Genomic DNA, 24988 nt, shown 5'->3' on the forward strand with positions numbered 1-24988 from the left:
CATAACTCAGTCAGGGTTTGAGCACTGTGACTGTGGTGCTCAGGTCTCAGTTGCACAAAAGGTAGAAGGCACATAACTCCCAATGCACCCTACAGCCCTGCAGGCTGAAGGAAGTCCCTGAAGCAGCCAGGACACTGCCAGTGGGTTGGGCCATGGTCATTGAGCCTGTGCCCTGCCCCACCACTGGAAAGCTTCCCTCAGCAAGACAGGTGCCACCCAGCACCCATACTCCCATGCAGTCAAAAGACCTAAATAAGTATCATTTACAGGTAGCCTTCATCTCCAGACCAGGCTGTCAAGGAATAATGGACAGGCAAGAAAGTCACCATTAAGGGAAAGAGGAAAAAAGGACCACAGGCAAATGTGTTTGGGATTTTATTTATTTATTTGTTTGTTTGTTTCAGTACTAGGGACTGAACCCAGGGGCACTCCATCACTGAGCTACATCTATAGCTCCTATTATTATTATTTTTTATTTTGTGACAGGATCTTACTAAGATGCCCAGGCTGGCCATGAACTTGCAATCCTCCTACCTCAGCCTCCCCAGTAACTGGGATTACAGGTATGTGCCACTGCTATCTAACTCTTGAGATTTTAAAAGTTTATCTGAATTCCTCATTCCCAAATGTCCTGGATAACCCTGAGCAAGTGTAAGGTCAGGGGGTAACCCGTGCATCTTGAGATACCAGTCATGGTGACCAGGCCAGTCTGCTTCCTCGTTTACAAAATGAGAAAGGTGGACCACTAGTCTGAGTTCCCATCAGACCCTAACCACTGACAGATCTGCTGTCCCCAGATACATGTCTAGGAAGAAGGACTGAAGGGCTGGTGAGTTAGAGCTCACAGCTCCTGGGGCTAGGAGACTCATTCATCAGCTGCTGGAGGTGAGAGGCTGCCTGGTCCAGTTTTGACAATTCCAGGCGGAGGGAGGAAAGCTGTAAGAGGAGAAGGTGAGGATACAGTTCATCCTCCCAGCCCAAGCTCCCTCCAGAACTCAGGTTTCCAGGGTGGCCACCCCAAGCCTCACCCTTCGCTGCCTCCGGGTCTCTGCCTCCCCTTCTGATGGGGTCCGGGCCATGAGGCCATCAAACTGCTTTTGCAACTTGTGCCTTCGGGCAGCTAGCAGAGGTAACTGGGTCTGGGGGTCCACCAGGCCCTGGGGAAGAACAGGGAAAAAAGGCTGAGACATCTGCAGCTTGCCCAGGCCTCCACCTTCTCCACCTCTTCCTCAGTTGTTCCCTTCCACCCAGCATTCTTCTCAATCCCTCCAGGCCCCTCTGGTCACCTGAAGCTCCATGTAGACCTGGATGGTGTCACTGAGTGGGGCCTGGGCCCAGCCAGAGGGAGCCGCTGCATCTGGTGGTAGGAGACCAACAGCCCCACAATGGCCCAGGGTGCCCAGGGGCTCCAGGAAGGCCTGGAAGAGACCCTGCTCCCCTGGCTCCGAGCTCTGCAGCAGCACTGGAGAAGGAGAGAATGACACGGCTCCAACATCAGCTGCTCCTGTCTCACTTTCCATCCTGTACATCCAGACCCTGGGGTCTGACCTCCAGGCTGTTCTCTTCCCCCATCAATCCCTTCTTCCTGCAGACACCCAGGTATTCAGGAGCCACCTCACCTCGAGGCCGGGCTTTGGTGAGCTGGTAGGTGGCTCGGAGAGCCCTCAGCACCTGCACAGCATCCTGCACCTTGGAGAAATGTTGCTCAATTTCGGGCTGGCGCCAGTGTTCCTGGCAAGGGGGGAACCAGCATTGGCAAAGGGGCTCCCAGGAGATTCAGCATCAACATTACTGGCTGTATCCTCACCCCATCCATGCCCACCCATCTCCTTAGGGCAACCGATCTGTTCTCAACAGCACATAAAATGCTCCACTTCCAGGAATATGGTAGCAAGTGAGGAGCCATCTAAGGTTTGATGACTGTTTAGTTGCTCTGACTGAAGATAGCCAATAACCAAACCTAAATTAAAATTTAAAACACTATTCAAAATTCCAAATAAATACCAAAATAAACAAACTTTAAAATAATTTTTGGGTGAATCTGTAGTGCTTATCACTCTTAAGTTATGAAAGCTACTGAGATAGCCGGACGTGGTTGTGCATGCCTGTAATCCCAGTGGCTCAGGAAGTTGAGGCAGGAGGATCGCAAGTTTAAATCAGCCTCAGCAATAGCGAGGTGCTAAGCAACTCAGTGAGATCCTGTCCCAAAATAAAATACAAAACAGGGCTGGGGATGTGGCTCAGTGGTCGAGTGCCCCAGAGTTCAATCCCCATTACCCCAAAAAAAAGCTGCTGAAATTATGTTGATAATCTATTACTACCTCATCTAACCTTTATCACAACCAAGGCATATACTATTACTATCACCAGTTTAAAGATAAGGGAAACTGAAGCACAGTCACATAGTATTAGTCTACCAAAGGTCCTACTCTTGACCATTATGTTAACACTGCTCCTCAAGACCCTGGAGTTTTACCAGCAATCTGGCAGGAACCATCCTCCCAAACACTCACAGAAAGAACAAGCCACACAGCAGTAACCCCACAGTGAACCCTATAAGGCTGCTCCCAACTTTGATCAGGAGTCCCATTCCAAGGTACCATGTCTGTGACTCACCAAACTGCAGGCACTGGGGTAAGGGGCCACAGAGACACTGGGGGGAGGGGGACTGCCAACCCTGGGAGGCAGCCTCTGCCAGAGCTCTTCAGCCAGGAAAGGCATCAGTGGGGCAAGGAGGCGGAGACCAACATCTGCGCAGGAGAACAGGACCTGAGGAGGCTCTGAGGGGCGGGGTATGTGTGACAGCACTGGCTTCACAGCTTCCTAAGGAGGAAGTCAAGAGATCAGAGGATAGGCCACAGACACATCCTTCCCCCCACAGTTGCTAGCATACCCGTGGGGAGCTCTGGGAGCCAGCAGAAACAGTTTCTTGGAGAGAGGGACAAGCAGGAGCACCTAGCATGTCTGAGACCACTAGCTATCCCTAGACATATACTAGAGAACATGAAGAGGGGAAATCCAGGACAATAATTCTCACCAGTGGGCAAGAATAAGATTTCCAGGGAGATGTGTAGTTTGGGGAAGGGGGAGAATCAGTTTTTAGCTTATTCAACCTCATTGTATTTTTAAATTTTTCTTATTTACTCATTTATTTATGAGGTGCTGGGAATTGAGCTCTGAACCCTGTACAAGCTAGACAAGCACTCTACCACTGAGCCACATCATCAGTCTTAACCTTATTTTAATAATGTTAAGAAACAGTAAGCTACTACTTGGTCCACAGCCAGCAGCATCCCCTGGGACAAGAAATGAACATTTTCAAGATCCAGCCTAACCCACTGAAGGAGCTGCTGGGTGTGGACAGGAATCTGTGGTCAACAAGCCCTCTTGGTGAGGTGGGGCACTGAGGCAGGAGCCCTGGTCTACAACTCTCTCCTCCCAGGCCACTCACAGCACCCAACCTGCCCATAGTCTAAATAAAGCAATCATGGGGGGGAAAAAAAATTCCCCTTGCCTTCCAACACTGATTTGTGAAACTTTTTTCTAGAAGTCTCCCTTCCTCCTATCTTGCCACAGCAAGTACCTGGCTTGACAGTGGCTGTGCTACACAGGCCAGTTCCAAGGAAGATGGGAGCTAGGAACCCCCTGGACCTTCCTTTCCTATCTAAGGAAAAGTAAGAATTTGTTAACTCATTTTTGGCCACTGGCCCCAATTTCAGCAGAAACTAACAGGAGTGCCACTCACTGGAGTACTACCATTGGCCAAGCCTTGAACTGGCCACTCACCAGGTAGACATCACAGAGGTCATGGAGCCAGAAGTGGTGCAGGGTGTGAGTGACGAGTGAGAGCTCCCTCGTGAGGAAACCCCGCTCACACTCCTGGGCAGCAAGGGCCAGGCGGCTGAGCATCCAGGTGTCCATGGGAGAGGAGGGAGAGATCTGTGGGCAGAGGGAGATCAGGAGCCAGATGGATCGACCTCCCACTCCCCTACTTCCTCTCCTTGGAGGTGCTCCTTCAGCCTTTGGATATGAGACCTTCCCCACTCCAAGCACCACTCCTGTATCTCACATGCTCTGCAGGCTGAGGTACAAAGTTCTCCCCTAGGGCATTGAGGATAAAGCGCAGGGCATTCCAGATCTTGTTGCAGAAATGGCGGCAGCTTAGGACCTCAGAGACAGACAGGTGCAGGTCGCCCCCTGGAGGGAAGAGAACAAAGGAGTTTTTATGTGGGCAGCAGCATGGGAAATCCCAGATCCTGCCTGCCTCTCTTGCACAGGTATCTGGCTGCCTTACGCCCAGTCCACCACCCCAGGCTCACCCAGGGCTCCATGGGAGCACAGTGCAAATCTCAGGGCATCTGTCCCACACTCAGGGATCCCATGAGGAAAGTCCTTTTTCTGCAGAGGAAAAAGATGGTGACAGATGTTACAGGGCTAAAGTAGGGGCTGCAGAGGAAACCCTTGAACTAGAGGCTCAGATGGGCAGGCGTGGCATCTCACCTGTGCTGCAGCTGCAATGGCCAGCTCTGCAGGATCCAAGTTCCCATCTCTCAGCTTCTCCTGTAGCACCTGGGGATGCATGAGGAGGCCACTGACCTAGGTCAAAAGCCTGCCCCTATTAAGACTCACACCTGCTGTCCCTCACCCCTCTTATCCCTTCCAGCTGGCCCCTCTCCTCAGATTCCCCCAACTCCCAAGCCAGGGCATTCATTCTCACCTGTAGCTCCACCCCACTGATGATGTCCCGTGGGTCCAGAACATTCCCCAGGGACTTGCTCATTTTCCTGCCCTGCCTGTCCCGAACCATGGAATGAAGAAGTACCTAGGGGGATAGAAGAGGTCAGCAGAGGAGCTCAGATCTTTCTGGCCTCTATACTTTATGGTTAGGGTAGGCAGTGGATCAGAAAAAAGGGAACACAGAAAATGTATCAGGAGCTAGAAGGAAGGAGAGGTTTGGGGAAACCTGGGGATCTACAACAAGGGAAGGGCATTGAAAGACTGTTACCCTGCTGAAGGGGAGCTGCCCAGTGAGCTGGGTCCCCAGCATGACCATGCGGCCCACCCAGAACAGCAGGAGATCACTGCCGGTTTCCAAAAGCGACAGTGGGTAGAAACGAGCAAGGTCTGGGGTCTAGGAGGAAGACATAAATAGTAAGAAGCCCAAGCCCTCGCCTGGGCTCTTCTCAACTCTGTGGGGGCCCAGCTGTCCACTTTCTTCATTATCTCCACCTCACCTCTTGGGGCCAGCCCAGGGCAGAAAAAGGGAAAAGAGCTGAAGAGAACCACGTGTCCAGGACATCGGGGTCTGGGAAACAGAATAGGGTTTGGGGACAATTGGAACCTCAGCATCTAGCACCTCAAACCACTGATGCCCATCCCTGCAGGCCAACACACCCCAGAGAACAGGGGGCTTACTTGTTACTCCATTTCCAGCTTGCCCAACCCCACCTCTCCAGCTGAAAGACCCAGCCATCCTGCCCTCCCCTCAGGCTCAAGCACTCACCCCTCTCCAGGGTCAGCTCTGCGCCTGGTCTCCCTGTCAGTTCTGCTGCTACCTCTCTGGCCTCAGCCTCTGAACGTGCAACCACCCAACAGTCCTCCCTGTCATCCTGAAAAATTAGGGGGTGGGGGAGATCGAGGACAAATAACAATAGACAGGCATAAAATGTCTCTTAGTCTTCATGTTCTCTCCAGTGTCTTAGAATGACTGGTCCCCTCTGGGCGGCGAGAGGAAGAAACTCCGATTCAGGGAGCCTTTGCCACATGAGGCTACGTGACCAAGACCATAAAACACATCAAGAGGCAGGTGCTGGGACTGGCAGTCCTCTGACTCCTGGCTATGGCTCTTTCCTCCACACCCAGCTTCCTCCTACCAACCTTCACATGCTCCCCGATGACCAAGTAGGCTGGAATCTGATGACCCCACCACAGCTGCCGGGAAACACACCAGTCTCTGCCAAGAAGAGAGGACATCAGTGATGTTTCAGCATATGAAGAGGATCTCCATCCATCTCCACGAGAGCTCCTCTGACCCTTACCCAATGTGGGCAAACCAATGCTGCCAGCTCTTCTGGTGGAAGGAGGGAGACAGCTCCAGGGCCCCTGACTCCACAGCCTAGAAGGGAAAAGGCCTTTAACCAATGCTCCCCTTCCTGTATGCCCACACCTCCTGGGATGAGACAGGTTGCCTCTGAAGTGGTTTTAAAATTCAGAAAGGACCTCAAAAGCTTTCTGAGGAGATTCTGGGCTTGAGTGAGACTACAAGCCAGCCCTCCATGGGCCATCTTGTCTCTATCCCACACATCATTCCCCTCAATTACCACAGCTATAGATCTTTGGGGCAGGAAGTTCTCTGGCCTCTAGTTTCTTCATCCCAATTATCAGAGAGCTCCCCATTCCCAGGGCCAGTTGTTCCTCATACTGCAGCCTCACCTTGGCAGCTCGGTCCCCCATTTCCCGGCAGCGGACAAACCACTGGCTCTTGAGTAGGTATTCTACCACGTCCCCAGAACGGCTGAAAGGTAAACAGTGATCCCATCATTCTGCAAGCCCTGCACCTTCTCCCAGGGACTCTACTCCATGCCAGGCCCTCAGTACTGAGAATATAGCAATGAATAAAACCAACAGAGTACCTGTTTTTTGCTTTTTTCCTCCAGTACTGGTTGGGGGGGAGGGGTTCTACCACTGAGCTACATCCCCAGACCTTTCTATTTTTTATTTTGAGATAGGGTCTTACTAAGTTGCTAAGGCTGCCTTTCAACTTGCAATCATCCTGCCTTAGCCTCCTGAGTAGCTCAGATCATAGGAGTGTGCCACTACATCCAGCTCAGAACCTGTATTCTAACATAGGGTGCAGAGCCCATCCCGTTGACACTCTTAATCTTCATCTACTCCCTTTTGGGCATGGCCCTTAGTAAAGGAGTTTAAAGCAGGACTACCTGCAGATTGGCAACACCATGGGGTGTTCCTGGAGACCCCGGAACAGGCCCCGCTCCCTCAACGCAGACATAATCTTTTCCCGGGCCACAAATCGGTGAAGACCCTAGGGAGAAAATGGAGACAGCAAACATTAAAGGCCTTAGAGAAACAAGAAAATGGGAAAGGAAGGCAGGGCAGAGAGTGCCCCCAGAGGATGGATTAACACCAAGATTGGTCCCACCTGCAGCCAGTCCCCACAGAGAGAAGTCATGGTCCCATCCTCCGCAATGACACTCAGGGGACTCAAGCCATGTCGGGCCCCCATCTCAGCATCAGCAGGACTATGAGCAGGAGTCACCTTCACTGCCCCTGGGGGAGCACAACTGCAGTGAGCATTGATCCTGACCTTGGCCTTTGGTTTTCCAGATGCATCATCACCCACACCTCCCCATGCCTCCCATCTTCTGTCTACCTCCTGTTCCTTCCCCTCTACCCATTCAGATTTCACTCCTCTACTTCCTTCCTTCTCCTAGTTCACTCCCCTCTCCCCCAGGGCACCTCCCTCCCAACCCCTGGCCTCTGCTCACCTGTGCCCATATGTGGCTGAACAGCAGTGTCTGTGATGAGTGGAAGAAGATGTCCTGTCAAGGGATGGCGAAGCTGTCGTCCATGTAGATGCTGAAGGGAAGGGATAAAGATAGGCAATCAGGAACAGGGATAGGCACATGTTACGGGAAGGACAGGTCTGGGCATGAGAAACTTGGGAACAAGAGGGTGGAAACCAGAAGGTAAAGAACTAGAGCAAGGTCAGCCAACTTTTCTTTCAGGAGCCAAACAGTAAATATTTTAGGCTTTGGAGCCAAGAGGCAAATTTAGTCTCTGAGTATCAGTTAAAAAATTTAGAAAAAGGGGAGAAAAAAATTAGTCTCTGAAAAATTACTCCATGCTGCCACTGTCAGTGTGGCAAAATTAAATGAAACTAAATACAATTAAATAAAATTAAATACAACAGAAGCCATAGATAATACATAAACAAATTAATGTTATTCATACAAAAATAGCAAGCTGGGCACAGTAATGACCTGGGAGGCCAAGACAGGAAGATCACAAGTTCAAGGCCTACCTTGACAATTTAATGAGACCATTACCAACTTAGTGAGACCCTGTCTCAAAATAAAAAATAAAAAGAACTGGGGGTGTAGCTCAATGGTGAAATGCCCCTGGGTTCAATCCCCAGGCAAAAATAGGCAGTAGCTAGATTTGGTCGATGGGCCACTATAGTCAACACTAAGAGCTGAGAAAAAGCACAACATGAGAAGGGAACAGGGTCATAGCCACTGCCAAGCTGGAATGAAAGAAAAAGTCTTACAAACAGAAGTAGGAAGAGGAGAGTAAAAGCCAGCATCTTCAGAGAAAGGAGGGTTAACCATGGGGGCAGGAGGGCTATTGTGCAGGCAGCACATTTTGTATTAATTACTGTGTATCTGGAGTCCTCAGGGTGAATGGCCACAGCCACATCTCCAGGCAATGTCTCTGGCCTCGTGGTTCCTACTATGACCTCTGCATCTGAAGACAAAAACATTCAAGCACTTACAGTTGGTCATTACCCTCACCCTTCACTCCCAACACAATTAAAGCCAGGAGAACTGGAATTGGCAAGGGAAGGAAGCAGACAAGGTCAACAGGCTCCTCAAAATAACAGAGAATTAGAAGGCATGTCTACATGGGCCCAGGTTTCCTGTAAGCACATGACCAGAGGCCTGAGCGGTATTGGTAGAAAGGAATCCTCAATAACTAGACAGGAGAAGTGGGGATAGCATTAATAAAAGCAATCAGAATCCTGCTGGGCACCCAGAGGACCCAAGGGTGTCTCAGATCCTAACTGCAAATGCTGTGCCTTCTCCATGGCTAGCACCAGACCCCCTGCAAAACACTTCCTCAGATTATTCTGCTCATCTCTCTCCCCCTTTTCTGAACTACAACTGATTCTTTGTCTCTTCCTGAGTAGCAGACTCCTGCAAAATTACACTAAGTTCCCAAAAGGCAAGGCCAAATATGCTTTTCTTTTTTCTTTTTTTTTAATTTTTTTTGTAGTTATAGATGAATAGCGTGCCTTTGTTTTATTTCATTTTTATGTGGTGCTAAGGATTGAACCCAGTGCCTTACACATACATGCTAGGCAAGTACTCTGCCACTGAACTACAGCTCCAGCCCTCTTTTTTTTTTATGCTTTTTAATTTTTTTTTTTTTAGTTGAAGAACAATATCTTTATTTTATTTATTTATTTTGATGCAGTGCTGATATAACCCAGTACCTCAAATGTGCTAGGCAACTGCTCTACCACTGAGTTATACCTCCAACCCCCATTTATGCTTTTCTTAATCCCCATAGTACCTAGGTAAGTGTCCACAATGGTGCAAACTCTACTAGGGCACCACACAGCCCAACATGGGCTGGAGGAAAGTGGGCAATCCTTCAGAGGAGCACACTTACCAGCCTCTCCATCCACAGGGAAGGCGACAAAAACAAGGAGACCAAAAGACACAGGAGTGGGGCAGCCGGGCAGTCGGAGCTCCGTGCGGCCTGGGAGGGACCGACTCTCTACCTGGAGAGGTCAAGGCAGCCTCTCTGTAAAGCTCACACCTAGAATTCCTCTCCCCACTGATATTTATGCCCCAACCTCCCTATAATCCATCTAAATCCCATTCAGAAGAGCCACCTCCCTTTACCCTCACCCAAATTTTGTTAGAGTAAATATTCACTGAGCACCTAAGCACAAATTCTCATCTAAACTTTACAACAGTCCCACAAGGCAGGCATTCCATCTCTCTGATTTATAGGTTAAGGAAGTAGAGACTGAAAGAGGTTAAATAGCATGACAAAAGTCACATAGCTGGTTGTGGCAGATTTGAATCCAAGCAGTCTGGCTCCAGAGTCTGAGCTCTTAACTACTTGCCTACCCTGCCTCAGAGCTCTCACAAACCTGCTTCTCTTCTTCTGCCTCACCTCAATATCCGAGATAGCTGATCTTAAAGCACACGACCAGTTGACAAGCTGACAGTTCCGGTACAACAATCCTGCATTGTAGAGTCGCACAAAAGCTTCGGTCACAGCCACTGAGGAGCCCTAGAATGACCTGAGTGTCCACATCTAGCGGCCCCTTCTCAGAATGTCTCCCTTCAGGGACCTGGTCACTTCTACTTCCCTTTCCCAATATACTCAATAAGCCCCCTCCCACACAGATCTCTAACCACACTCCCCTCCAACATCCACAGAGACCCCAGTGTAGGACACTCACAGCATCCATGGTAAAACACTCTCGATCCCAATCCAGGGAGGCACCCAGAGCACGCAGCTGCTCATAAATCTCTCCTCCTTTCCTGCACCCAGAGAAATACCTGTCAGCAGACATATCCCAAGACCTTCTAGGTACCAGGCCCAATGCTGCCTCCACCAACACCAAGTATTGGAGGAAAACAAAAGAGCATATAACACAAATCATCTAGCCTCTAGAAGCTGATGGAAACAGACCCACAAACCAAGTGGAGGGCTTTCTAGGACATTAAAAGAAACATAACAGAGGAGGGGAAGCCAATCTGTGGAAAATCCAAGAAAGCTGCACAGAGAAAACAGCAAGTGATAAAAGACCTAGAAGAATGAGAGAAATTTTAAGGGTCTGGAAGTTGGGAATGGGCAAGTAGGAGAGGTGATGAAATCTAAGCAAGAGAAAGTGAGAAAGTGAAATAAGTAGACAGAATATATATATATATATATATATATATATATATATATATATATACACACACACACACACACACATATACACAAACATCTATACAAATATACAAACAAACACATCTTTTTTTTTTTTTCTTTTTGATACTGGGGATTGAATCCAGGGACACTTTACCACTGAATCACATCCCCTGCCCTTTTTATGAGAATGAGTCTCACTAAGTTGCTAAAGGGCTGCTAAATTGCTACAGCTGGCCTTAAACTTGCAATGCTCCTGCCTCAGCCTCCTGAGTCACTGGGATTACAGGCATGCTCAGCTCAAACATATACATTCTGATGTATATAAAATACATACATATACACATACAAAGCTAAGAGACTTCACCCAATACTAAGGGGTTTCAGAGTTCCCATCTCTGAAAAGTGAGAACTGTGTTGAGATGAACTGAGGTCTACAAGTTAGGAGAGACAGTAGTGGAAAACCAGAGCTCAACCTGCCAACACTGGGTGGCCCCTGCAACCCAGATCATCACACTCACGCCTCCTTCCACTGCCACACCACCCTAAGGAAGTCTTCTCGGCTCAGCTCGTGTCTCCTCACTCCCTGCTCCTTCCACAGTTGTTTCTCCACCACAGCCTGCAGTAGGTGTAAGGCAAATGCATAACAAATCAAGTTGTTTTTGGAGAAGATACCACTTTTGCCTGAGAAAATGAAAATGACAAAAAGACCTACTTGTGTAGCAATTCCTGCATGATCTGAGCCAGGAACCCACAGCACTTGATCTCCCCGCATCCGGTGCCTGAAACAGAAATACCCTCACTTGAGACCCTGAGTTCACATGGTTATTTTCATTCATTCCTGCACTTTTTATTTCCCCTCCAAGAACTGCAGTCCCCATTCCCCTCACCAGCGCACGAGGGCATCCTGTATGGCCACTGTGAGTGCATGGCCGATGTGCAGGGAACCAGTGACATTGGGAGGTGGGATACACATGGAAAAGGTCTCCCCTGTAGCCTGGGGCAGTTGTGCCTAGAAGAAAGTCAAAGGAGAGGACTGGACATTACCTGGGGCAATAGCACCCTCTGGTGCCTCCAATGCAGAAAGAACTTCTAGGAAATAACAAGAAAATGTGAGGCCAAAAAAAGAAAGCTATGAAATATGAGCTCAATTCAGAGGCTATTGTGCCCAACCTCAAAGGCCACTCTGTCCTGGGAACCATTTAGTAACCCTCTCTTCAGGACACTAACCTGGTATTCTGGTTTGAAGAAGCCCTCTCGCACCCACCACGGGTACCAGGCAGCCTCAACATATCGTGGGCTGTAAGCAGGAGGCAGAGGCCCAGAAACATCTGTGGAAGCAGAAGGGCAAAAGAGAGTCCACTAACTATTTAACTTTCTTCCAGGCTGCATTTCAACAGACCAAATGGGCAACAAAAATATGAGAGACGGCCTTCAGATTCCCTGGTTACCTTTCTTTTCACCAGGTTTTGTAGGGATTTCATACAATAGTATCTCTTTAGGACTCCAGGCTTTAGTGGATTCTGCAGATGACTGGTGGGATGGAACAGAAAAAGAATTTGTAATTCCCAGTATACCTCAGCCATCTGGATCCCAGTCGTCTCCTCCAGCCCCCTTCCAAGTTTCAAACCCAAGGACAGACTGACTTCTAACCTTGCTCTTCCCTGCAAGTCCAGCCTCCAGAGCCGCCTGCTTCTCCCGCAGACGCTTCTGTTTGGCTTCACGGTTCCTCCGGGAAAGGGAAGATCCATAGGGCTCTGACTGTGTAGAAAGGGAATGGGGCCTAGGGAGGCCCCATGAGGGCCTCAGGCCCCACAGTGGTGGTCGAAAAGAAGCCAGAGGCAAATGAGGCATGAGTAGTGTTTGGGAAGAGGTCAAGATCTGTTTTGGATAGACAGAGAGCACATAAGGATTCCGGGATGCTACAGAGTCACACCCACCAGTCATTCCCTTATTTCCTGCCTCCTCCTAGCAGTGCTCTCTCATTCTATCTCCTTCCACACAACTCTGCCTCCTTAAGTGCCTGAGTACGTTGTATCGAGAGATACCGGACCCTGCAGCCATGGAGACTAGGGCGCTTCTGGAGCAGGGTCGGAGAGTCTCTGCCCCTCGACCTATGCATCTGCGTCACGACGCTGACCGCTGACACAAGGAACAGAGAGGTTTCAATAGTTTGAGAGGTGATGAGCATCCGCGCGCCTAGGAGCGGGTAAGAAGCCCCGCCACAGACACTAGGCTCACCGCCTGCCCTGGCGCCACCCATAGATCCCCAGCCCGCGCGGACCAGTCCTTCTGCTAGGCCCACATTGTGCGCCAGACCCCGCTGCCCCTCCCACCTCCTGGGAGACACCCCATTGCACGCTCACCCCCGCGACCCCACCGCTATCCCAGGGCGCCCCGCGGTGACAGGCGCCGGCGTACGGACCCTGGAACGTGCCCGGCAAGCCCCGCGCACTAGGAGGCGGGGCCCCGCGAGGCGCATGCGCGGAAGCTGTCCTCCCGCCACCTGCAAGGCTTATGGCAGCCGGAGCCAAGGAACCGGTACAGTGCGGCAGGGGAAGCCCGCGAGGAAGTGATGCGAGCCAGCCGCAGAGCTCATTTCCACAATTTTATTAAACAAGATAAGCCCTGGCGTGTAAATAAAAAAACACCTGAGTTGTGAGGCCGCGCCCTCCGTCACACGGCCGTCTTGCCCGCCCAGCCCGGTCCCGCCCGCCCAGGTCCGTGGTGGATTAAACTCTTTCAGGAGCTGTGCTTCTGCCGCTTCCAGAAGCGCTTCACGTCACTGTGCCCGGCAGGGGTCACCACCATGAGTCGTTTAGCTGAGTTCTCGAACACGAGCACGCCCAGCTCCCGTGCGTGTGCCAGCAGCAGCTCAAAGTCCACTTGCGACAGGAACTGGTTATACAGGACACCTGGGGTCGGCAGGACAGGAGGGGAAGAGGGGAAGAGAATGAGGCTGGAGACCCTTTATTTAGCCCCAGGAGTCTTAAGGCACCTCTTTGCTTGCCCCACAGCGATTTTTAAAAACAATTGTCTATCCTTGTCTGCCCAGGGCCTTAACACTAGTGTTCTCCAGCCATATTCAGAAAGTCAATATAAAACAATAAGAAAACCCGTGAAGGTCCATGACACCCAGGAAAATGACTGAATTAAGCCTCCCACTTTCTCTCTCAGTCTAATCCACACTGCACTGATTTGGATCAATTTTTTTAAAAAAATTTATTTTTTAGTTGTAGATGGACACAATACCTTTATTTTATTTATTTATATGAGGTGCTGTGAATTGAACCCAGGGCCTTGCACATGCCAGGCAAATGCTCTACCACTGAGCCACAACCCCAGCCCCTGGGTCAATTTTTTTTATTGCTACTAATTCACCCCTGCCACACTCCATCCCCCAAAAAAGTGTCTTGTCAGATTTTCTCTCCCTTTCTGTGCAGTGCACAAAAAATGAAATGCACAAAAACTCCTCTGCTCATCAAGACTGCCATTCCTTTGGCCAATGACTTAAACTCGAGAAGCTACTCACCCTCAGTGAACCGCAGTCTGTCCCTTTCTAGCTCCCACAGACGAATCTGGTCAGTGATGGTAGGGGGCAACACAGGGGTCTGCAGAAGCAAAGAGTAGGCTGTAGGGATTTAAAAAATACTGCCCCAAACAACCCCAGCCCTCTAATCATCCCCAAGATTTGGACCCTTTTTCTTTTCCATCATCTGCCAGGTGCCAGCCCCCTGGCTTATTGGTACTTGTCCATACCTGTTTGAGCATCACTGGGTGAGCCCTTGTCCTTAGGAAATGGATTATCTAGGAAAACAGACAAAAATGAGATGAAGGCTCAAGCGAGAGGGCAGAAAAGTCATCAGAGCTCTCACCTGTCTCCGAACACTCTTAACTCTACTTAACTCTACTCAACCCATTCCTGTTCAGCTGTTATCCCAAGTTGCTGCTCCCACTGGTCATGTCTGCTATTCCTTCTCTGGCACATTTGCTCTTTCCATAGTCTTATTTATTCTTTCTTTAAAATAGCAGTAGCTACTATATTTTGAGCACTTACTGCTCAACAGACTTCAAGTTAAAAGCTTTACCTCTAGTCTTCCACTGAATCCTCCCAACAACCCTGTGAGCTGAGAAATATCACCATCTGGGGAGACTGAGACTCAAAGGTAAGGCAACTATGATCAGTTTACACAGCTAGAAATAATGGTGCTGAAGCACAAATCCAGAGCTATACCTTCTCCCTCCATGTATTTCTCCCTCAAGGGTCTCCCTATTCCCACAACTAAGGCCTTGATTTCTCCTTACATTCCTTGTGCTCAAACACAGACAACTCATCACCACAACTGTGACAGACTTGAGGCTAGCCTTCCATGATGGGCCACTCTATACCCCAAGGCCCACAAACAGCCCATCTTCACACCTCTGTGTCCCCCAAGTGGGGATACCTGCTGGGCTGTGATGCCACTGGCAATGGCCTGCTGCACACTCTCCCGGGTCACCTGTGCCACAACCATGTTGGGGAAGCGATAGAGCATCTCAGAGAAGAGGGCAATGAGGGCAATCTGCAGCTCCGACTCTGACCCAGGGATAGGAAGAGAAGATAAGGAAGCTACCCTCATATTCGGACTCCCTTGAGCCCTTCCCCCAAACATGAGGAGAAATATCAGAAAGCTCTGTAAACCACCAGTAAATGTAAACATAAACTGCATCCCCTCCCATTTCCTTCCCCTCCCACTCCCACCGTTAATCTGCTCTCCCTCTGTCCAGTCTCACCCGTGTAGGCATATAGTCGGTAGTTGGTTTCCACGACAATGAAGCCTGGCTGATGCACAGTGCCCCCAGCCCCAGAGACACCTGATGAGAGATTGATGGCCAGGCGTGTGGGATAGTAACGTCGAGATTTCCTCTGGGAAGGACAAAGGGAAAGACAAAGGTCACCTGTCAGTTGCCCTACATCTTCCTGCTTGGGACATCAGATCCCTCCCAGTGCACAGAGCCTCAACCTTCAACTTCCTCCCCAAGTGACCCAAGTACTCAGTCCTGGCAACTGTTTCCTGCTGGTGCCAAGACCCAACTTCCCTAGAAGCCATGTATCTGAATGTTCATACCTTCCTCTGGAAAACAAGTCCAAACTCTCGCAGATGTTGCAGGAAATTCAACAGAGAATCACTCATACCCTCCACAGAGTAATCCTGGGGAAAAGGTAATACCTTTTCAAAACACATCCCTTCCTCCCTCCCTCAGTGCCATAGACTCATTCCCTCCTCCCCCTTCTCTGGTCGTTCTGTGTTCCTTCTTATTTTCTCACTCTACTGCCCCAACCTGACTTCCCCTTCCCATCTCCTTGTCCTCTAGCCCCTTACTTACCTTGCCCAGAGTAGAGAAGCTGAGCTGAAAGAGGAAGGAGAGAATCTCCACTAGGTCCATACCCCGGCTCTGGGAAGAAAGAGACAGAAACAAATGAGAAATGGGAGGGGGAAAATGAAGGAGAAAGACAGGGAAGAAAGAACAGAGAACAGTCTATGGGTGGTTATCTCTCAGTGGGATGTAAGAAGATCAAAGCATGCTGGCAAGGAGCCCTGGCCTCCTCACCTGGGCTGTCTGCAGATACTGCAACATAAAGTACCAGAGTTGGGCAGGTGTGTCCAGCAAGAGGAATTGGAAGCCAGCAGAAGTAATGCAGGGTGGCTCTCCAGGTTCAGTACTAGACATAGAGAGGGACAATGACAAAGATATGCATAGAAAGACTACCATCTCCACATGTCCTCATTTTTTTAAATATTTATTTTTTGGTTGGACACAATATCAACATCTTCATTTTATTTATTTATTTTTATGTGGTGCTGAGGATCGAACCCAGGGCCTTGGACGTGCTAGGCAAGCGCTCTACTGCTAAGCCACAACCCCAACCTTCCATGTGTCCTCCTATGCTTCTTCTGGGTATCTCTGGATGTATTCAATCAACTCCCTCCAATCCTGACTCACCCTGGACACCTATTTTATCAGGGCCCCAAGGAGATGGCACAGCAGCTCCCTCAGGCTTCCTCACCTCTTCATGAGCCCAGCCTGGCTGAGGAGCTGAGCCAAATCCTGGCTGACAGCTGCACTGGGAGAGCCCACCATAAAGTGTAAGACTACCTAGAAATGGAAGACAACAGAGAGACCAAAGTATCCACAAACCACAGGAAGTAGAAGCACAGTAGAAATACACTTAGATGCCCATGTCCTCACCTCCCATCGCTCCTCAGCGTACTTGTCAAGTGAGGGAACATCCCGGGCATGCTTGTCCGGTCCCAGTTGACTTGTGTCATCAGACCAGGCCTTCCCCCTATGGCCAGGATATGCCAAGAATAAGGAGGCCTATCTCTTTCCTGCTGCCCTTCAACCTTTCACACCTTTAACCCATGGTTCATACATCCTACATCCTACAGCCATATCTGGTCCAACTTATTCCTGAATGAGCTCCCAAAGGTCCCAGGACCCTAAGGTTCTGAGGCGGCTCCTCAGAAGTTCTCCTCCAGCATGTAATTAGCAGTTCCCCAGCCTAGTTTAGGAAGAGACGGAAGTAACATACCCACCCAGAAGGGCAATGCGGAGATTCTGGCGAAAGATGGGGTTGAGAATAAAGCCCTGAAGACCACCAGGGAGCAGCTGGGTGTGCCAGATGCGGAGGCCACTCAGCAGCCCTGTACTTTCTTCCTGAGCCCTGGAACAGAAGTAGAGAGGTGAGTAGGGTGTCTGAAGAGCAAAAAGAGAGCCATAAAGGCCTCCATTTCTGCCTTTTCTGAACTGGTGATCCTTGAAACAGTTCCACATAGTCAAATTGTGCCTTCTTTTTTTTAAATATATATATTTTTAGTTGTTGAGGGACCTTTATTTTATTTATTTGTATGGATGCTGAGAATCGAATCCAGTACCTCACGCATGCTAGGCAAGCACTCTTACCACTGAGCCACAACCCCAGCCCAAATTGTGCCTTCTTAAGATAAATGTCTTCACTGAAATGCCTAGCAATCTACAAGAGTCTCATTATTGACATCCCAGTTCTCCAAGAGGGAAAATATAGCACAGTTTCCAAAGTTTATTTAATGACAAGTTTTGCAATACACCCATTAATAAATTAATATTTCCTGGAGGGAGTGGGGGTGTAGCTCAGTGGCAGAGCACATGCTTAGTGTGCATCTCAAGGTCCTGGGTTCAATCCCCAATGCCCCAAAAATATATATATATATGCATATGTGTGTTTATGTGCATATGTGTATGTATGTGCACATACACATATATATGTATATGTATATGTGTGTATGTATATGTGTATATATAAAACTTCTTGAAAGTGTTCCAAAGAACAGGAGTTTGGGAAATCTAGAGGTTGAGAAATTTGCGTTTGGCTGAGAATGCAGTAGAGACTCACTTGCTGAATTCCTTCTTCACCCACAGGGCTACAGCAGCTTGTGGCAAAGGCTGCTCCAGAAAGAGCATCCGCATCACCCAGTTTTTAGCTAAAGATGGGAGCTCCCTGTAGAGGGTAGAAGTCAAATATTAGTATCAGAAGCTGTCCCATAACTGAATCTCTGCTTTCAAGTGCCTCTCAAACATCTCATCTCATCCCCATATCTTTACCAGTCCTGTTGCCCACACAAGCTCCATCTGTTTTGGCCTTCCACATTTGGGAGTAATCTCCAATACCCCTCTACCATCACTAGGCCACTAAGCTTCTACCCATGATAATTATTCCAGTCTGAAAGCCCTATTACATTTCCCCACCATGATCCCTGACACAAAGAAGTCTCCTCACCTAAAGACAGCCAGACATGTGGCAGGATGCCCATACAATCGGTCCAATACCCCAGGGCTCAAGCCCCCTAAGAATTCCTGTAGATTCCTGCATTGTAGGTGAACTCGATTCAGTCCACCCCTTGCAGGGGTGCTCTCCATCACCTGAGGGATGCAAATGTTAGACACACATCCAACATGATCCATGCCAGTGTCACCCCTAATCTTTCTGTTTCCAGATCCATCAGCCCATAACCCCATCTTTTCTGAGGTTTCCTCTCCCACATCACTTATCTCTTATTTCTCTCAAACTTCACCAACCTCCAACCTCCCTGCCTTTCCTGCTTCCTTATCCCAGTTCTTCCCTAAACTCCAGTCTTCCCTCAGTTGTCCTTCTCTCAAAATTGCCGTGTACTTGAAAAATCATTTGGTATTCGAATGACTTGTCTCATCTTTGCTAAGCAGAGACAAAGAGATTTGTGTACACCCAGTACTATCCCCGCTTCTCTTCTACTCCTCCTAGCCAGATCACTCGACAAGCCCAACTCTGTCAACCCTCCCCATATGGCAATAAACTGCCTCTTCCCTCCATGCTTCCCAAATCTAAATCCACCTCTATCCCCCTCCCTCCCCAAAGTCTACTTCACCGTCTCACTGGGAACCACACCGTCCAATCTCCTAACTTCTCGCCTCTCACTCAACTGTCTTCATAACCCTGGCCCTCTTGGGCCCCTTCACCACTATGTCGATCCCCCTCGCGCACCCCGGGTCTTGAACAGTTGCTTAATCAGAGCCAGTGTCTCTCATTAGCTTCCAGAGAAAAAGGAAAGGATGGTGAAAAAAGCGAGAAAAAGATGCGAGAGCGAAAAACTTCAGACAGGAGCCCAGTGTGAAACATTCAGAAGAGAAGCGAGAGCAGGGAAGGAATGGAATGGAAGAGTGGAAAGGATGAGAATAGGGGCTGCACTTGTCCGCCGCGAGGCATTCTGGGAATTAGAGTCCTATCCTTGCCCGTGCTGGAGCAGGTCTGAGGAGTGTCTGACTACAACTTCCAAAAGGCACCGCGGGAAGACGGGGAAGAGAGTGGCTGTCTTTTAATTGACAGAACCAGGAACACCAGAAGCCTGGGTACTTCGTTCCGCAGCATTCTCGACCCAGGCTGCTAACGGCTGGTCTAACCCGCCGGAGCAGGAGGACCTGAGGGTAAAAGTAGCCCGAGGGCTTCCTGTGGGAGGCGCGCTGAAATGACCCCGTTGCTCGGACTGCAACAGCTGGGCTCCTTGAGCTTAGTTATACCATAAAATTGGTTACTGCACATGTAGAGCATTGTCACCAGTTAACGATCTAGTGCGCCTTACTTGGCAAGTAAGTACTCAATAAATCTACATTTCTGCCTCCGCCGCGCTACCAACCCCTGTGTAGTTAGGGATTGATACAGGTTTTTTGTTTTGTTTTTGTTTTCCCTGTACTGGTGATTGAACTCAGGAGTATTATATATTCAGCTATATATATAGCTGGGTTTTATATTCAGCCGCCCCCTCAACCCTGTTTTGTTTTGTGCGTGGCGGGGGTGGGGGTTTGTTTTGTTGAGAGGGTTTCTCTGAATTGTCAAGCAGGTCTTGAACTTGTGGTCCTCCTGCTTCCAGCTTCCCAAGTAGATGTGATTGCAAGAGTGCGCCATCACACCAGTTTTTTGTTTTTTTTTTTTTTTGGGGGGGGGGTTGTTTGTTTGTTTTGGATTTTTTGTTTTGTTTTGTTTTGTGGTTTTGAGGATTAAACCAGGGACGCTTTGCCACTGAGCTGCATCCCCAGCCCTTTTTATTTTTTGAGACGGGGTCTCGCTAAATTGCTGAAGCTGGCCTGGAATTTGCCATCCTCCTTCCTAAACACCGCCCCCCCCTCCAGTCGCTGGTGTTATAGGCGTGTGCCACCCCACTCAACTCGAACACAATTAGTAAAAGAAAGCAGTTGTTTTTCTGATTTGATTTATGAGTTCTGCAGGAAAGTCAAAGGAAAGCCTTCAGCCTAAACCAGAACTACATTATTTCCCCCAAAATTCCTATAAAGCAAATTCTGTTATTCTCACTTAACAGAATAGAAGGCCAGAGCCCAGCGAAGCTAAGAAATTTGCCTACAATCAGACAGCTAGAAAGTAAATCTGGGATTTGAAGTGCATTTGCCAGGGACGGTTTACCAAAATGGTAAGGGCTGTAAGACTTAGTTACACTTTGTAGCACATGTGTTTTGTTATTCCCTGTTTGTTTAGCAGTCAGTGTTTTAAGTTTCTCAAAGAACAGCACAAAACTGACAGTGCTTCTTTATGGCAAACACTAAGTAAGGTTATAAAACAAATTATACAGTCTGGGGAGAACTGTTTGATAAGATAGACAAACTGCACAAAGCTCTTACAAAGCAATAAGAAAAAGAAGCAGAAAGATTGGCAAAAGATAAACAGCAGAAGAAATACAAATGCCTTTTAAAGAGATTTTAAAATTGTCACTTCAGTTGAAATTAGGGAAAGGAAGTTAAAGTAACAAAAATACCAGAAACTAAAGGAGCAAAAATTTAAAAAAAATCAAGGCTTCATATTGGCCAGGCTTAGGAACATACTCAGACACTTGAAAGCTGATAGAGACATACCCACACACTGAGATTGGACTCAGGACATTCTACTACTAAGCTACATCCCAGCCCTTTTTATTTTTTATTTTGAGACGGGGTCTCACTAAGTTCCCCAGGCTAGCCTGGAATTTGCCATCCTCCTGCCTCAACCTGCCTAGTAGCTGTGAACATAAGCATGTGTCACTCACTGCACACAGCTTAGTCTCACCTTTTTTTAAGGAAAGTTTGTCCATACAGTAGTCCCCCTGTGTTAGTCAGCTTTCCATTACTTTAACAAATGCCTGAAGTAATCAATTTATAAAAATAAAAGATTTATTTTGGCTCGTGGTTTTAGAAGTTTCAGTTCACAATCAATTGATTCCATTGCTTTAGGCACACGGTGGTACATTATGGCAGGATTGCAGAGTGGAGCAAAACTGCTCAGCAATGATTAGGGAGTGAAAGAGAAGAGGAGAGCTGGGATCCCACTGACCCCTTTAAGGACAAACTCCCTATGATCTGAAGACATCCCATTAGAACCCACATCTTTAAAAGTTTCCACAACCTTCCAATAGCACCATGCAGGACCAAGTTTTCAACATACTGGGGATGTTCCAGATTATAGCTTCATTCCCTCCCCCATTTGTAGTTTTGCTTTTTTTAGGTTTCAGGTGCTTACAGTCCATTGTGGTCTGAAAATATTAAATGGAAAATTCCAAAAGTAAGCAATTCATAAATTTTAAATAAATTTTATTATAGTATATTATAATTGTTCCTTTTTATTAGTATTTATTGTTAATCTCTCACTGTATCTAATTAATAAATTAAACTTTATCATACTTAGGTATATATAGGAAGAAAGAAAGTATATAGAGAGTTTGGTACTACCTAGGGTTTCAGGAATCCACTGGGAATCTTAAAACATATCTCCCAAGGATAAGGTTAAACCCTTGTTTCTACTAACAATTTTGTTTTGTTTTATTTTTTAGTTGTAGTTGGACACAATACCTTTATTTTATTTATTTTTATGTGGTGCTGAAGATCAAACCCAGGGCCTCACACTTGCCAAGCGAGCACTCTACTGCTGAGCCACAACCCCAGCCCTCTACCAACAGTTTTTTTTTTAAATTTTTTTTCAGTTGTAGATGGACACAATACCTTTCTTTTCCTTGTTTATTTATATGTGGTGATGAGGATCAAACCTAGGGCCTCATGTATGTGAGGCAAGTGCTCTACCACAAGCCACAACCCCAGTCCCTCTACCAACAGTTTTAATGTGACTATCTTTTGACCTGGAAACTCCATCTTTGGGAATGTGTCATATGGAAATTCCCCCACATGGTACTGAGTTAAGCATGAAAAGATGTTTACTAAGGTGTTTTTCTTGTATTAAGAGAACAGTGCAAATGGCCCAAATGACCATCCTTGTGGGTTGGTTACATAAAATGTGGGTCATTGCAACAATGTAGAATACCCGGCAGCCCTTAGAGAGGAGGTCCCTGTATGCACACTGGCCTTGAACTATCTACACCAATCACCAGGGAGAGAAAAGCAAATAAAAAGCAGCATACTGGGAAAGCTGGGAATGGAACCACCATTTGACCCAGCTATTGCCCTTCTCGGACTATTCCCTGAAGTCCTTAAAAGAGCGTACTATAGGGATACTGCTACATCCATGTTCATAGCAGCACAATTCACAATAGCTAGACTGTGGAACCAACTTAGATGCCCTTCAATAGATGAATGGATTAAAAAATGTGGCATTTATACATAATGGAGTATTACTCAGCACTAAAAAATGACAAAATCATGGAATTTGCAGAGAAATGGATGGCATTAGAGCAGATTATGCTAAGTGAAGCTAGCCAATCCCTAAAAAACAAATGCCAAATGTCTTCTTTGATATAAGGAGAGCAACTAAAAACAGAGCAGGGAGGAAGAGCATGAGAAAAAGATTAACATTAAACAGGGACGAGAGGTGGGAGGGAAAGGGAGAGAGAAGGGAAATTGCATGGAAATGGAAGGTGACCTCACTATCATACAAAATTACATATAAGAGGATGTGAGGGGAAGGGGAAAAAAATCAAGGGAGAGAAATGAATTACAGTAGATGGGGTAGAGAGAGAAGATGGGAGGGGAGGGGGGGATAGTAGAGGATAGAAAGGTAGCAGAATACAACAGTCACTAGTATGGCAATATGTAAAAACGTGGATTTGTAACCGATGTGATTCTGCAATCTGTATTCGGGGTAAAAATGGGAGTTCATAACCCACTTGAATCAAATGTATGAAATATGATATGTCAAGAGCTTTGTAATGTTTTGAACAACCAATAAAAAAATTAAAAAAAATAAAAAGCAGCATATTCCATTCAATGGCATCAGTGTAACACCAAGAGAAGCCATATGCTTCATTTTAGAGGGAGCAGGCAGGAGGGACTGGACAGATCATGTCACAGTTCCCTACACTCTAAGGCTGTGTTGTCAAGTATTGTAGCCACAAGCCACCTGTGGCCATTTACATTTAAATTCACTAAAATAAAAATTTAAAGCCAGTCTCTCAGTTACACTAACCCTGTTTCAAGTACTCAACAGCCACAGGAGGCTGGTAGCAGCCCATCGGACCATAGGGATAGACCATTTCTATCCTGACAGTTCTTTGGGAGAGCACTGTCCTAATGGATATGGGCAAGCTGTCTGATGGCAGGAACTAAACTCAGCCTGAGTTTCTAGAATTGGACTTGAGGAAGAAAATCAGCTTGATAATCCAGCTAGGTCTAAGAAGGGAATTTAGGAGCTAAAATCGTGCAAAGATCACAATTTCATAGCCCTGTCAAGCACAGGCTTGTCCTGCCTGTACTTGAAAGCTCCTGAGATAAAACATCTCATAACTCCTCCCCTCAAACAGCATCCTAGAGGAAAGAACCAGGAGACAGGCCCACTTCCTACCAACTTTACTATTTACTGGCTATGCTGCCTTTGGCGTAGCCTAACAGAAGTTAATAATTTTAACTAATTCATACATTGTGTTAAATAAGATATGTGGGGCTGGGGATGTGGCTCAAGCGGTAGCGCGCTTGCCTGGAGTGCGTGCGGCCCGGTTCAATCCTCAGCACCACATACAAACAAAGATGTTGTGTCCGCCAATAACTAAAAAATAAATATTAAAATTCTCTCTCTCTCTCTCTCTCTCTCTCTCTCTCTCTCTCTGTCTCTGAGAAATTCTTTTAAAAAAAAAAGATATGTGTAATAGTATTATACATGGTATATAGTATGTGCTCACTAAAATATTATCATTATCTTCTATAACTTTTTTTAATCCTAGTTCTCTTAAGTGCACAGAATCATGTTAGCCCTTCACATGTTTAATATAATTCTTTCTTTCAACCAAGATTTATTGAGTCATGTGTTCCAGGAATTTGCCCTTGTGCAGCTTACAGTCAAGCAAAAGAAGCAGGTGTTTTTTTAAAAAAAAAAATACACAAATACATGTAAAATCACACCTATGATAAATGCTACAAAGAAGGGATTCATGTGCTCTGAGAGTGTCATTAGGGAATTTGACCTGGTTGGGTAAGATTGCTGAAGGGCAAGCAGGAGTTAACAAGGCAGACTATAGGGGACATTGTTCCAGGTGGGGGGACAACATGCTACAAAGCCCATGTGGCCAGAAGGACTGGCCTTTGGGGGAAACTAAAAACTCAGTGGTACATGGGGAGGGACAGAAGAGTGCTGGGGAGGAGAACCGGGACCAATCTTAGTCAGGAAGATTTTGTTCTTTAAACCTTGATGGAGGGCTGTGGGTGTAGCTCAGTGGTAGAATATTTGTCTAGCATCTGCAAGGCCTTGGATTTGATCCCCAGCACCACAAAATAATAATAATAATAATTTTTAAAATAAGGATGATAGAATAGACATTATGATTGCTGTATGTATATAGGT

At 47.4% G+C, this 24988-nt stretch overlaps 2 protein-coding genes and 1 long non-coding RNA gene across 9 annotated transcripts in view; 1 reads left to right on the plus strand and 2 right to left on the minus strand.

Moving 5' to 3' along the window:
* Positions 1-362: 362 nt before the first annotated feature.
* On the minus strand, positions 363-13130 carry Vars2 (valyl-tRNA synthetase 2, mitochondrial). 4 transcript variants are annotated; one of them, XM_046450815.2, is made up of 30 exons: positions 13038-13130; positions 12325-12552; positions 12123-12204; positions 11902-12002; positions 11562-11683; positions 11387-11453; positions 11193-11290; positions 10217-10298; positions 9925-10044; positions 9412-9523; positions 8396-8484; positions 7506-7596; positions 7160-7287; positions 6939-7042; positions 6433-6514; positions 6039-6115; positions 5878-5953; positions 5504-5609; positions 5235-5305; positions 5006-5131; positions 4718-4822; positions 4501-4569; positions 4320-4398; positions 4070-4197; positions 3787-3939; positions 2617-2823; positions 1620-1731; positions 1287-1462; positions 1029-1157; positions 363-936 (listed from the first exon to the last, which is right to left on the minus strand). In XM_046450815.2, exons 2-30 carry the CDS (start codon positions 12523-12525, stop codon positions 835-837), a joined length of 3195 nt encoding a protein of 1064 aa, XP_046306771.1. In that variant the 5' UTR covers positions 12526-12552; positions 13038-13130; the 3' UTR covers positions 363-834. The 4 variants fall into 4 exon arrangements, with proteins under 4 accessions (XP_046306771.1, XP_046306770.1, XP_046306772.1 ...); XM_046450814.2 differs by lacking the exon at positions 13038-13130 and having other exon boundaries at positions 12325-12971; XM_046450816.2 differs by lacking the exons at positions 11562-11683; positions 13038-13130 and adding an exon at positions 11719-11763 and having other exon boundaries at positions 12325-12557.
* Positions 13131-13266: 136 nt separating this feature from the next.
* On the minus strand, positions 13267-19404 carry Gtf2h4 (general transcription factor IIH subunit 4). Of its 4 annotated transcripts, none has more exons than XM_046450818.2 (14): positions 19211-19404; positions 18470-18612; positions 18086-18190; positions 17246-17377; positions 16903-16999; positions 16721-16809; positions 16264-16375; positions 16039-16107; positions 15780-15863; positions 15445-15577; positions 15117-15247; positions 14431-14478; positions 14204-14282; positions 13267-13586 (listed from the first exon to the last, which is right to left on the minus strand). In XM_046450818.2, the coding sequence occupies exons 2-14, from the start codon at positions 18607-18609 to the stop codon at positions 13414-13416; spliced, it is 1392 nt and encodes a 463-aa protein (XP_046306774.1). In that variant the 5' UTR covers positions 18610-18612; positions 19211-19404; the 3' UTR covers positions 13267-13413. The 4 variants fall into 4 exon arrangements, with proteins under 4 accessions (XP_046306774.1, XP_046306773.1, XP_046306775.1 ...); XM_046450817.2 differs by having other exon boundaries at positions 19150-19404; XM_046450819.2 differs by lacking the exon at positions 19211-19404 and adding an exon at positions 19095-19206.
* A 199-nt stretch (positions 19405-19603) lies between these two features.
* Positions 19604-24988, plus strand: part of LOC124096810 (uncharacterized) — a 60887-nt gene continuing 55502 nt past the window's right edge. Inside the window, exon 1 of the long non-coding RNA XR_006853022.2 lies at positions 19604-19812. This is a non-coding gene — a long non-coding RNA (uncharacterized LOC124096810). The remainder of the gene's footprint in view (positions 19813-24988) is intronic.

This window comes from Marmota monax, unplaced genomic scaffold (assembly GCF_021218885.2).
Source record: "Marmota monax isolate L192 unplaced genomic scaffold, Marmota_monax_Labrador192_F-V1.1 WCK01_AAM20220418_F8-fsc00474, whole genome shotgun sequence".
In the NCBI taxonomy this organism is placed as follows: domain Eukaryota; kingdom Metazoa; phylum Chordata; class Mammalia; order Rodentia; family Sciuridae; genus Marmota; species Marmota monax.